Source organism: Pistacia vera, unplaced genomic scaffold (assembly GCF_008641045.1).
Source record: "Pistacia vera cultivar Batoury unplaced genomic scaffold, PisVer_v2 Contig60, whole genome shotgun sequence".
Taxonomy (NCBI): Eukaryota; Viridiplantae; Streptophyta; class Magnoliopsida; order Sapindales; family Anacardiaceae; genus Pistacia; species Pistacia vera.
In genome coordinates, this window is record NW_022196446.1 from 438,930 (window position 1) to 451,981 (window position 13,052).

General features: G+C 34.6%; 2 protein-coding genes across 2 annotated transcripts; both read left to right on the forward strand.

Annotated features, from left to right (window-relative positions):
- Positions 1-1,498: 1,498 nt before the first annotated feature.
- On the forward strand, positions 1,499-3,886 carry LOC116110316. The gene is made up of 3 exons (XM_031396543.1): positions 1,499-1,652; positions 2,068-2,265; positions 3,320-3,886. Exons 2-3 carry the CDS (start codon positions 2,084-2,086, stop codon positions 3,504-3,506), a joined length of 369 nt encoding a protein of 122 aa, XP_031252403.1. The 5' UTR covers positions 1,499-1,652; positions 2,068-2,083; the 3' UTR covers positions 3,507-3,886.
- Positions 3,887-3,969: 83 nt separating this feature from the next.
- Positions 3,970-6,225, forward strand: LOC116110315 (probable phospholipase A2 homolog 1). Its single transcript, XM_031396542.1, has 4 exons — positions 3,970-4,526; positions 4,643-4,682; positions 4,767-4,886; positions 5,863-6,225. The coding sequence occupies exons 1-4, from the start codon at positions 4,419-4,421 to the stop codon at positions 6,039-6,041; spliced, it is 447 nt and encodes a 148-aa protein (XP_031252402.1). The 5' UTR covers positions 3,970-4,418; the 3' UTR covers positions 6,042-6,225.
- The last annotated feature ends 6,827 nt before the right edge of the window (positions 6,226-13,052 follow it).

The window sequence follows — 13,052 nt, forward strand, 5'->3', positions numbered from 1 at the left end:
AAACTGAGAAGGTGCACAATCGTTGAAGGTGTTATTGAAATAAATTTTGAGGTAAACTGGTTAATTATAATTCAAATAATTTGGGGGTTAAAAAGTAATTTATTTGTTTATTTGTTAAGGGCATTATGGTAATAATACCTTCTACAACCTAAAAATCGCTAATAATGTTACTTTATGGGTGAGAATTTGGAATAAATGTAACCAAATGTATAAACTTAGGATCTCCCCAAATCTAGGGTAGGAACATGTCGTTTGCTCAACGTAAAAACTAAAACAATACAGTAAAACTTCTCTATAGTCATAATTGTAGGATTAATTTATTTTATTACTATGAGGATGTTATAACTTAATAGAGATGTGGTAACATTTTTTTTTTTTTTTAATTCATGTTTTAGTAGTACAATATTAGGATTTCAATTGATGTTTTAATACTATTAAGATTTCAATTCAGTGTTTCAATTGCCTACTTTTGAAACGGATAGAAGACCGTATCTTGAAACCAACAAAGATAAGTGTCTTTGATGGAATTGTAAATGCAGTTGCTGGTCAAATTGATGTGAAGCCACAAACTATTGTCAATTGTTTTAATCATTACAAAATTATGCAGCAAATTGATGTGAAGCCACATAATATTGCCAATTGTTTTAATCATTACAAAATCATGCAACAAATTGATGTGAAGTCATATAATATTGTCAATTGTTTTAATCATTACTAAATTAAGATCCTTAATGTTGATGAATTACAAGTTACAAATAAAGTGGATGAGGAGAATCAAAGAGTCATTATAGAATTTAGTGATTAGATTCGACAACTTCATTACACTAATTGAATAGATATTAATGTCTTTCTCAATCATCCAAATTAGTAATAAGTCATATATGTTTTAACTAAAAAAGAAATCATTACTATAATTAGACAAGAAGATAAAGAAAATAATCATAAGGATGATAGTACGAAAATACAAAAAGTTTTGTGCCAAGAAGCTCTAAACATACTTGAAAAACTAGAGATATTTGGTTTCAACAAAAAGATGCTCATGCTAGTGAGTAATCTATCCACAAATTAAAAGATGTAGTAACAACTCTAAAACGTAAATCATTATTTCAAACAATTTTAGATAAATATTTTATTTCATCTTAAACCTTTAATTTAACATAACATATATTTTTTTGCAATATACTGATAATTATTACTATGTAAAGATAATTTTTCTTAAAACGGAAATTATAAAAATTATAATTTATTATAATATAGAGTTTATTTTTATTTATAACTATCTCAAATTAAGAATTAAATCTTTTATAACTATATAAAATTTATTATTATATAGAATATCACTATGCAAAAATTTTATTGTACAATAAAATGCTTCTAGCCTTCAATTATAACCATCATCCTTTTCGTGTGATACTGCGAAAACAGAGTTTGCAATTTAATCCCTCATATTTCTTGCTTTATTTTTGGCCCATAGTCAAAATATAAATTAACTTAAGACACTCAAATAAAACCCCAAACCCGAAGGCAGAACCACTGATACCAATACGCTTGAGCCCCATCACTCTCGTTATTCAGAAGCCAAGCGGCGACCGAAGTGCCGAGCCGTTACTTCGCGTATTCGTCGTACATTTCCTCTTCAACAAGCATCCAAGGTAAATCGAATTTCTTTTATCAGATTCATAATTTTTTTAATTTCATATAGAAACAATTGCGGTTCATTCATTATCTCTTGTATTGTCTTGTTTTTATCAGATCTGTTCTTGTTACCGGTACCTGATACCCTGATCTTTGAATTATTGTAGTAAGCTTGTATTTATTGCAGTTTTCCATTGATATAGAACTCCAGTTTGTCTCGTGTGGATGAATATGAATTGTACAAGTGAATTGATAAAAATGTTGCTGTTCTGGAGTAATTAACGGCGTGGGTCTTTTTTTTATTTTTGGTGAAATTTATATTGATTTTTTCCTAACTGGGTTACGCTGAATGTTTTTCTCTATCTAAAGCATGAAGTTTTTATGATTAAAAAAGTTGGTTTTTAATGGTTTGATTTGTGGGTGTGGTTTTAGGTTTAAGTTGGAGTTTATGGCATCGAAGTTGCAACAGTTGCAATCCAAGGCATGCCAAGCGACGAAGTTTCTGTCGCAGCATGGGAATGCCTATTATAAGCAGTTGTTGGAGCAGAACAAGCAATATGTTCAGGAGCCCCCCACAGTGGAGAAATGTAACTTGTTGGCGAAACAATTGTTTTACACTCGTCTAGCTAGGTACTTTTTTTTTCTATACCTTTGTTTTTATTGCTTTTGATGTAAATTTTATGTGGATCTTGCAGCAGTTTTGATGATCTTGAAATGGTTCATTTGTATGGGCAGCATTCGTATTAGGATATAGCTATATGATTTCCTCTGATTTAATTTTATAAGACTATTTGGTAATATACAGAATGTGATATGCCCAGCTCGTGATTAATTTTAATTTACTTAGTTGATTGGCAATGTTTAGAAGTGATAGCTTGTACAGTTCCTGATTATTTCATACTTATCATGTGGGCTTTTTACTTTTACTTTCATAATAAAATTTCATTCAGAACTCATCTAGGTGTTTAAATATTTTTGTGCATTAATTTTTCATTCTTTGCTTCTAGCTTTTTATTGTGGCACAGAGGTATGTGTATGCATGTGTCATTTTTGCTTAGTTATGTATAGCTTGACTTCATTTTAAAGCTTCAGTCAGCTTGGATTGTGTTACTGTGTTTTGTCAACATATTAAACACCTACCAATTTGTTTCTGTTAGCACATGTTTGCTAAAGTAATGAAGTGGTGTTTAAACCCGGTTGAAGGAATTTATAAAAGGTGTCTTATCAAAACACAGAGAGAGAGAGAGAGAGAGAGAGAGAGAGAGAGAGTAAGTCTGTTTGGACAAGACTTTGAACTTAAGTTCAAGGAAATATGAAGTGAATAGGATTGTAGCTAATTTGCTTGTGGGAAGAGCAAAAGAAGTAAAACATGCATGTAAATCAATTCCAGAACAAAAAGGTTAGTTTCACATATGTGAGGGTTTTTTTTTTTTTTTTTTTTTTCTTCGTGTTTCATGAGAATTGGATGATGATAAGTATGTGATTCTGTTGGTCAATCTGAAATTGTTTTTTATTATGCTATGTAAAACTATTATTGACATTTTGCTTAATAAGATCTTCAGTGTTCTAGGTTTAGAAATTAGCATACCAAGCACAACTGATTATATTGTATCTGTGTTTGAAACTCTGCCTTTTGATTTGCATATATCTCATACATGCTTCCTGGCTCATTTTAACTTGATAGTATTCCTGGACGTCGTGAGGCATTCTGGAAGGAAGTTGATTATATGAAGAATTTATGGAAGAACAGGCAGGATGTGAAGGTTGAGGATGCCGGCATTGCTGCTTTATTTGGACTGGAGTGCTTTGCATGGTTTTGTGCTGGTGAGATTGTTGGAAGGGGATTCACTTTCACTGGTTACTATGTCTGAGGTCAATTAGTTGGTAAAATGTTTTTCAAGGAAAAGAATATGTAAGCTTCGCATACCATTCGTGATTGAATCACTGCTACTCTACATGCAATTTTTGTTGTTTCTTCAAAATTTTTGAAGCTGAGAAATCAGTGGGTAACTTTGGTAGCGTCAATAATTTTGTATTTGAAGTGACTTGCGTTAACAAACCTTGCTGTTGTTTTATCTTCATCAGAAACTGCTACGACTACCCATGATTGATGATAAAGGGTGCAAGTTGTTGAGGAGTTTCCTCTTTCACTCCAATCACTTGACTAATCATCTATTTCTCTTTAATACAATTGGCTTGATCAAAGTCGATGTAGATTTACGTAGCTTATATTATAACATTTTTATTTGAATTTGCCTTCCGCTTCAATGGATGAGAGCTTCAGAGTAACAGAGGACAATCATTGTTCGATTTGTATAAATTCAGGCACAGGAGTTGCAGATACTTCTGCAAAGAAGATGAATAACACTAACATTCTTTCAGGGTCATATTGCTCTGTGATTCTAATTAAGATTAAAGAAAGAATCACTTTAACTCATCTTTGGTTCTGTTAAGAGCCCACTAAGCACGCTATTCATTAAAACTACTGATTGCCTTTCCTATCCTAAATTTGAGGCACTATTCTTTGTGCGCTTTGCCCTCAATTTTGTTTTAAAATTGTAAGACGTGTCATTTCTTGTTCCCTAGTCCAATTCCATCTGGGCCGTCCATAGAGGCTCCGAAACTCCCAATCCAAAGGAAGGGCTCTTTAGTAATTCCATTTCCATCGTTGGCCAATCAGAACAGACGGAATACGGACGCGACGCGAAATCATATGGTATCCGCAGTCGTTTCATATCAGAGAGACTTTGGCACTTGGCTGGAGTAAATTGAGGGACGGAAGAATGCTGCGTGGTGCGGTCCGCCCCGTTCTGACGCGTGTCGTCGCAGTATTCGCTTTCATCTTCATCTTCTCCGTTGTCTTATCCGAGTGTGCCAAAAATGATTCGCAGGTAACTCAAAATTCTCCGTCTTCCAGTTTGGTTGCCAAGAAAACATAGGAAACAAAATAAAGATCAAAATCACATTTGTTGGATCCACAATCTAAATTTGAACTATTGGCTGACAGGTGAAATGCAGCAGAACTTGCGTTGCACAGAATTGTAATTGTAAGCCTTATTTTATTTTCGTTGTAATTGTTTATGTATTTGTGGCTAATATTTTCTAATACATCTTTTTCCCATAAATTATAGCGGTTGGGATTCGGTACGGGAAGTACTGTGGTGTAGGGTGGACGGGGTGTCCTGGAGAGAAACCATGTGACGATCTGGATGCTTGTTGCAAGATCCACGATGAGTGCGTCGAGAAAAAAGGTACTATTACATCTACATGCATAGGCTATTAAGCAATTCGTGATCATGGTCTTGTGTGGCTTTAATGAGCCTCTAAATCAGTTAAGTGCTTCCTTTCAATTAATATGTATTGTCTTCAGCTGTTTTCAGGATAGGGACTAGTGATTTCAAATTGGGCTGGTTAATTATATTCTGCAATAATTTTTTTTTTTTTTTTATATAGCTTCTAGATGTGAAAAACAAATTAAATTGCGTTTGATGATGTTGATTCACAGCTGTCGAAACTGACCAACAAAACAGCATTGGACTTTCATTTCAGAAGTTCTTTGGATCATTTTGTTTTTTCTACTCTTAAGCCAAAAGTATATAGATAAAACTTGGCAGTTGTCAGTTATGCAAATAATGTAGAAATGTGACAGTGTGGGTGAATTATATTGTCAATCATGTTCATATACTATGTATACAAAAACATTGATTACAATGGATTAAATCATTCAACATTTGACTATAGACAACCGATATAAATATATATATATATATATATTTTTTTTTTTTTTGTAGAATGTATTTGGGAGTACTTTTGTAGGAGGGTTTTGAAAAGCACCCATCTTTTTTCTTTTCTTTTTTTTCTTTAAATCCGAGCATTTTCTCTGAAAGTACAAATAAGTTTCTTCTTCAAAAAGGATTTGAAAGTCTTTTTGGTCATGAAAAACATTTTTATCTATATTAGCTGAAATTACAAGACGGACTAAAATAGGCTTTTTTTTAATATTGAAATTTAATGTTTGTCATATGGCAAAAGTACTCCCAAACACACATTTATTGTCGATATATTATTTTTTTCATTAGAATTCAATTTTTCCGTCATCTTGACTTGATGAATGACTATGGCTGGATACTATCAAAAAACAAAGAACTATGGCTAGAAAGATCACACTTCTGATGATTCTGTTGTTTCTTTTACAAGTTCTCTGACTAGTATTATTGGTAATCTTAGGTATGACTAACATTAAATGCCATCAGAAGTTCAAGACATGCATAAAGAAAGTACAGAAATCTGGGAACACCGGATTTTCTCGGGATTGTCCCTACGACACAGCAGTGCCCACTATGGTACAGGGTATGGATATGGCCATTTTACTGAGCCAATTAGGTAACTCAAGGTTTGAGCTGTAACTAGTGAATTTTAGAAAGATTGTTGAAACATGGTTCCTGTATCATTCATCGTTTATGTCATGCATTCATTTGCATGGAAATGGATTGTTGCACAATTTTATATAGGTGCAGGCATCCTCTATAATATTGTATTGTTTACTTAGCTTTGAAATAAATCAATATCAGTTCTTATTTGTATTCAGAATTCTGGAATTGGAATTCTTTTAAAGCATAAGTGTTTATTCTGTATGAGCAAGAGCTAATGATTTCGTACATCACTCATCAGTAATCAATGTTCCTCCATGGAAAGCTTTTTCTGTTGATCTTAATGCAGAAAGCAAGTAGAACGCTTGCTTCTTTAGTGGATCCCTGAGATATTTTTACTCAAAATCTAGGAACTGAAATGATACAATAAATAGGAGGCCCTTTTTTTCAACAGTTGGCAACCCCAAATGAAATTGCCTTATACTGTTGGTTTTGATGCCGACCAGTTGTTTTCTTGAGAAGACCTTGTTTGCTGCCGGATGCTTCTTGGTATCTCATATTTTTCTTCTGGGTTAAGTCATTCTAATCTAGTTTGTAAATTCTGCCATTTATCTAAACATTGCACTGATGACGTTGACAGAATTTTGTGTTATAAATTTAAATAAAGAATTAATATTATAGCAGCCTAATCTTTTTATTTTCGTTAGGTTATAAAGCAGTTCAACTTAATGATTCCTTTTTTAACACAGCAGTCCAACCTAATGCTTCCTTTTTTTAACATGGAATTTTTTTTTTTTCATTTGTGCGAGGATGATGATTGTATTAGGAATTTCCAGTTTCCTCCCTCTTGAAAACCATTGGTATGAACCAAAAGAAATAAAGGTCTCCCATTTTGTTCGTTACGTGGCAGACTTGAAATTGCAGCAATTCCTGGAAAAAGAAAATTACCTCACCAGTCGGACCATCATGGCAATATGTCGAATATTTCTTTTGATTTAGTAAATATATTTTGTAGTCATTTAAATTGATCCCTTTCTAGAATAAGAAGTAAAGTTGACACGTAAGCGTTTTCTACACCTGGCAATCGATCTTTCTTTACAAAATTAACACGTGCAAATATGTAATACAGACGCGTGGAAAACTTTGGTTAAACTACAAAAAGAATATGTATGAAAACTATTATCATGGTAGAAGAGAATTCAGATTTTAGGATGTTGCAATGGGATAAAGTCAATATCTTAATGTGAAGGTTCACCAACCATAAACTGAAGCACGTCCAATTCTATCATCATTGACGTAACGGTTAATTGCTCAGCATTACCCATTGAATTGAAATGTGATGATTCCTCTTCAAAAGTAGAAACATAAGTGAATAGAACAATAAAAATGAAATGAACCTTAAAAATGGAGAGTTAGAGAAACATCTGTGTTTAAACTTTAAATAAATAAAAAAAATGGAAACTTTAAATTAATAAATATATATACACACACACGTAATAATTTATGTATAAACAAATTAAATTATTTTATAAAAAACCTAAATCTTAAAATTACATTTCACGCGCAAATCTTAAAATCAGTTTTAATTGTTACTTATGATGATTAAAGCATTATAATTGTGATAATAATATTATACTTTCAATTTTATATTTTGATTTTTGTTATTAACAATTGAATTTTTATTTATTGTATTATATCATCGTTTATATAGTAATTTAAAATTGTTGGCATATGATTTCAGAACAGTCTTATTCTAATCTCTCATGTTTATAAATAAGTTTTCAAGTTATTTCTTATAAATTAAACCTAAAATCTCTCATGCCATGTTTACTTCACTGATTGGCAAGGGAATGGGCGGTGGAATGTCCATTCCCTTGTTTACTTATACATTTCTTTGGGGGAATACAATTTCTCCCAAATTTAGGAGGAATCGACATTCCATTGGTGGGGGAATGAGAAAATTACTTCCTTGCCCTTGTTTTAATGTTTTATTTTAATTTATTTTTTCCAATTTTATACTTAAAGTAATTTATTTAAATTTTAATTATTTTATAATTTAATAATGATTTAAATTATAGTATTAATAATAAAAATAGTAAAATACGTTTTGACCCACCACTTCAACCAAAATAGGTAAGCGAAGGCTATCGTTGTCACCGCCAACATGACATTGTCAAAATCACGTTGAATCATCACTGCTAACTTGTACGGAATCGGTTGCTAATGATTTGTCAATTTGGGCAAGTTCCGGCTGCCGAAGATAGCTAGATTAGCGTTAAGTACATGACTATTTCTACCTACAAGTACACATGACATCAATCTAGCAACATTCGGCGGCCGATACTTGCCCAAATAGGTAGATCGTTGGCCATTGGTCTTGCACGTGCCGATGGTGTTGCTTCCGACGTGAAGGAAAGTCGTTGGCCAACGTTATATATATTTTTTAAATATGGTAATTGTAGACGTAAAAATCTACCTGTACAGAAGGGGGGGTCTGATCCCGTGAGGTTGAGGCCACCATCGATCCGCTGCACCTGCACATGTAGAGAAACACATGCGTGAAGCGAACGGGAAACATCGGGGTGGTGTTTGCCGTAGGCACTCCGACGCTCAAGTCAGCAAGGCTGAGAGAGGCTAATATAGTGAGGGCTAGGGAGTAGAGATTACCGGAAGTCTAGTCGGGGACTGTGACTACGGCGGTGATGTGAAGCTCTCAAGCTTTCAGTGTGAAGGTGTAATGTAATCTGTCTTGTGAGAGGGCTGGCCTTTGCTTATATAATGACTGTCTGGTCTCCCAATCCTGGCAGAAGTAGGAGTCCTAGTGTGAACTCTGATGCAAACCCTAGAAGAATTAGGGCCGTGGTAAGCTGTCTTACCAGTGTCTGGATAAGAAGGTGATTCTGATTAGAAGAGTAACTCTGAGTAGGAAAGTGATCAGGAATAGGAAGATGACCTTGAATGGGAGATTGATCAGGAGTAGGAAAGTATTCTGATGGGGCTATGGGCTCTGGATTCGCCCATGGACCTAGGAAATGGACTGGGATTAGGAGGCTCGTGCCCACGTGGTTTGGGTCGGCTATATCTTGTACCGAAAGGGCCTAATCCGGTTGGGTCATATAGGGATTGGGCTTGGTTTCTTCTTCAGTATCGGGCCCGTTTTCCTATTTGGGCCAAGGAAGATTTTTGGCCTAACAGTAATCGTCCACCGTTTAGTATAACTCGAATTTAAGATTGGGGAGACACTTTTAACCATGTGTCCCTCTTGTAAGAAAACATAGATTAAAGAAATTGCACAAATAGAATATTGGAGGAAATCATCTCAATATTGAATAACAAACTTTGCTGTTAAATAGCCTTACAGAGAACTAAAATAAAAACTGAACTCAATAAAATAGCCCACGTTTCATAACTGCTATAACGTGTTAGAAAGACTAAATCAACAAGCAATAGACATCCCGACATAAAAGGAAAATACATACGTGGTTATAAGTAACCACTTAGATAATACACTAAACATAAATCAACATTTCCTCCCTTAAACTGAATGCTGCAAGCTTCAGTTTACATCAGTTTCAGAACAGGTTCCCAACTGTTCTCGCAGCTTGACAAAAGTGTTTTGCTTAAGTGGTTTTGTCATTATGTCAGCCAACTGGTCTTGTGTATCACAGTGTATCAATTCCACAGTTCCATCCTTTGTAATATCTCGAAGAAAATGAAAATGCACATCAATGTGTTTGCTTCGATCATGCATCACTGGATTCTTTGAGAGCTTGATAGCAGAGCTGCTATCACACTGAATAATACATGTCTTGCCTTGATTTTGATCCAGCTTTCTTAGCACCCTTTTTAACCAAACTGCCTGACATGCACATGAGGTTGCAGCGATGAACTCTGCCTCTGTGGTGGATAAACTCACTACAGGTTGTTTTTTGGATGACCAAGAAATTGCCCCTAAACTCAATGGGAAAACATAACCTGAAGTGCTCTTTCGATCTTCTAAATCTCCAGCATAATCACTGTCAGTATAGCCAATAAGTTCATCATCTCCTCCCTTCCTATAGAAGATCCCAAAATCAAAAGTTCCTCTTAGATATCGCATCACTCTTTTTGTTGTCTGCATGTGTAATACAGTAGGATTCTCCATATGCCTACTAATCATACTTACTACAAACATTAAGTCTGGTCGTGTAGTAGTGAGATACATGAGACTCCCTATAATCTGCTTATAGTAAGTCTTATCAACTTTAACTCATTCTTCATCTTTCCCAAGTTTACAGCCAAGAACAATAGGATTGAAAACAAAATTGCTCTTATCGATCCCAAACTTGTGCAGTATTTCCAAAGCATATTTCTTTTGACAAATAAAAATACCATTAGACTTTTGCAACACCTCAAGGCCAAGGAAATACCTCATCTTGCCAAGATCAGTCATATCAAACTCATGCTTCATTGAACGTTTAAACTCTTCAAACATTGATTCATCATTTCCAGTAAAGACTAGATCATCCACATACAAGCTTACAATCAAGACTTTACCTTCCTTGTTGACTTTGATGAACAAAGTGTGCTCATAATCACATTTTTCAAAGACTTTTTTCATGAAGTAAGCTTCTATATGACTGTACCAAGCACGGGGTGCTTGTTTAAGTCCATAAAGTGCTTTCTTAGCTTGTAAACTTTTTGCTCACTTCCTTTCTGTACATAACCGCAAGGCTATTCTAAAAAACTTCTTCATTCAATTCACCATGTAGAAAGGTAGATTTCATTTCTAGTTGATAAATAGACCACCCTCTTTGAGCTGCAAGTGCTACTACCAAACAAGTTGTCTCCATTCGTGCCACAGGTGCAAAAACTTCAGTATAGTCTACTCCATATTGCTGTGTAGATCCCTTTGCGACAAGCCGAGCTTTGTGATTTTCTATTTCGCCATTTTCATTCAACTTAGTCTTATACACCCAGTTTACTCCAATTGTCTTTCCTCCCTTAGGTAGTTCTGTTAATTCCCAAGTCTCATTTCTGTTTATTGCTTCCATTTCAACATCCATGGCTATCCTCCTTTTTTCACTCTTTACAGCTTCTTTAAAATGAATGGGATCAGTAGCATTAAACATGGCAAGTTCCCCTTCATTTTCTTCATCAGAAAGTCCCTTTCCTGTTTCATAATTTCTCACCCAAACAGGTGTTCTTTGATTTCTAGTTGCACTTGAGTTTTTAGGGCTCTCTATGTTCTGAATTAAAGAACCTATCCCAGTAACTGTAGCATTAGCATCAACTGCACTGTCTAGTGAATTGCCTTCTACATCAGGATCAGAATAAGTTTCACTTCTTTCCTCATTCTCGGTTACTTCTTCTTCACAATCACCCCATTCTAAATCACATGTAGTGACTTCCTCATACTTCTTATCCTAATCCCAGTTCTTGTCTTCCTCAAATACAACATCCCTACTGATTATGACTTTTTGTGAAACAGGATCATACAATCTATAAGCCTTTGATTCTTCACTAACTCCCAATAAAACACAACTGAAATGCTTATTATCGAGTTTAGTTCTTTTATTGTCAGGTACATGGACATGAGAAATACATCGAAACACTCCAAAATAATCAACTGGAGGCTTAATTTTACTCTAAGTTTCTTTTGGAGTCTTGTTTAACATTGAAAAAGTGGGACTTCGATTCAAAACATGTACAGTCCAATTAACTGCTTCAGGCCAGAAGGACTTCGGAATTCTCTTTTTTGAAAGCATACTTCTAACCATGTTCATAATTGTTCTATTCTTCCGTTCCAAAACTCCATTATGTTGTGGTGTATATGCAGCTGTTAACTGTCTCCGTATACCATTTTTATCACAAAAATTGGTAAATTCGTGGGATGTAAACTCGCCTCCTCGATCAGTGTGTAGACTTCTCAACGAAAAACAAGAAACCATAACTTTATGGTGACAAAAAAATCAGGGAGAAATTAGCTAGATGCCAGAGTGAGAGGGGTTATGTAGAGGGAAATGGAGATACCAGAGGTTCAAATGATGGTGACAGATATAATTTTTGTCACTATAATTGACTTTGTGTAGTAACAAAATATTAACTTTGGGTAGAAAAGTGGTATTTTGAAACTTTTTGGGTGGAAAAGTGTTATTAAGGAAAACCTTGGGTGGAAAAAAGTGGTTTACTCTTTAAAACATCTTATAAAGGACAGGTTCCACCCAAGGTTTGGCATATTTACAAGTTCCTACCACAGTTTCATAAATTCCAAATTTCCACTCTTAAATTAACAGAAAATCATTTAATGTAATGGTTAAAGAGTAAATTGGTCATTTCTACCGCATTAAATATGAAATAAAAATTTCAAAAATAACCTTTCATATCTCAAAATCGACAAAGTGCCACCATTGTCGACAACGGTGGTAGCTGTTTGGAGTTGATTCTGGTCGATTTTCTCACCAAAGTCGACAAAAATCATCACTTTATCATTTCCTAAATATTTCCTAGCCTTGATAGCCCTCGATTCAACCGATTTTTGTCAATTTTCGCAACCCAACTCCATCACACGTGATAGCCTTGGTCTATACCTGGTGTCATTGACTTTCCCTGACACCACCATCTTCCTCCCTCAGCCCTTAGACCAAAACCCCTATGACATCTCACCAGTTTACTCTGTCAATCACTGGTCACTACTGCCTTTTGGTCTGCGACTTCTCAAGCTTTTTCTAGTCAATCATGGCATCGGAAATAACCCCCGTCACTACCCATCGTTTCTCCGGCATCTGCTCTCCAAAACTACCCACCAACCTGACCTTGTTAGCTTGCCAATCACTATCCACCTCTCCCCAGGGTTTCATTTTTTAATAAAAATTGAAGATGAGCGTATTGTTGAAAATTATTTGAAATAAGATGATTTTTCTAATTCTACTAATTTGGGGGTTAAATAGTAATTCATTAATTTATTTGTTAAAGGTAGTATGGTAATAGCACTTTATATACTATGTTGAAACCCAAAAATCACTAACGGTGTTAATTTAAGGGTGAGAATCTAAAATTTATGAAACT

Bases quoted from the DNA above. Each gene is read 5' to 3' on its own strand.
- LOC116110316 (XM_031396543.1), top strand. From the start codon at position 2,084: ATGGCATCGAAGTTGCAACAGTTGCAATCCAAGGCATGCCAAGCGACG. The intron at 2,266-3,319 runs GTACTTTTTTTT...TTAACTTGATAG, and splicing joins TTTTACACTCGTCTAGCTAG to TATTCCTGGACGTCGTGAGG.
- LOC116110315 (XM_031396542.1), top strand. From the start codon at position 4,419: ATGCTGCGTGGTGCGGTCCGCCCCGTTCTGACGCGTGTCGTCGCAGTA. The intron at 4,683-4,766 runs GTAAGCCTTATT...CATAAATTATAG, and splicing joins CGTTGCACAGAATTGTAATT to CGGTTGGGATTCGGTACGGG. The intron at 4,887-5,862 runs GTACTATTACAT...TGGTAATCTTAG, and splicing joins TGAGTGCGTCGAGAAAAAAG to GTATGACTAACATTAAATGC.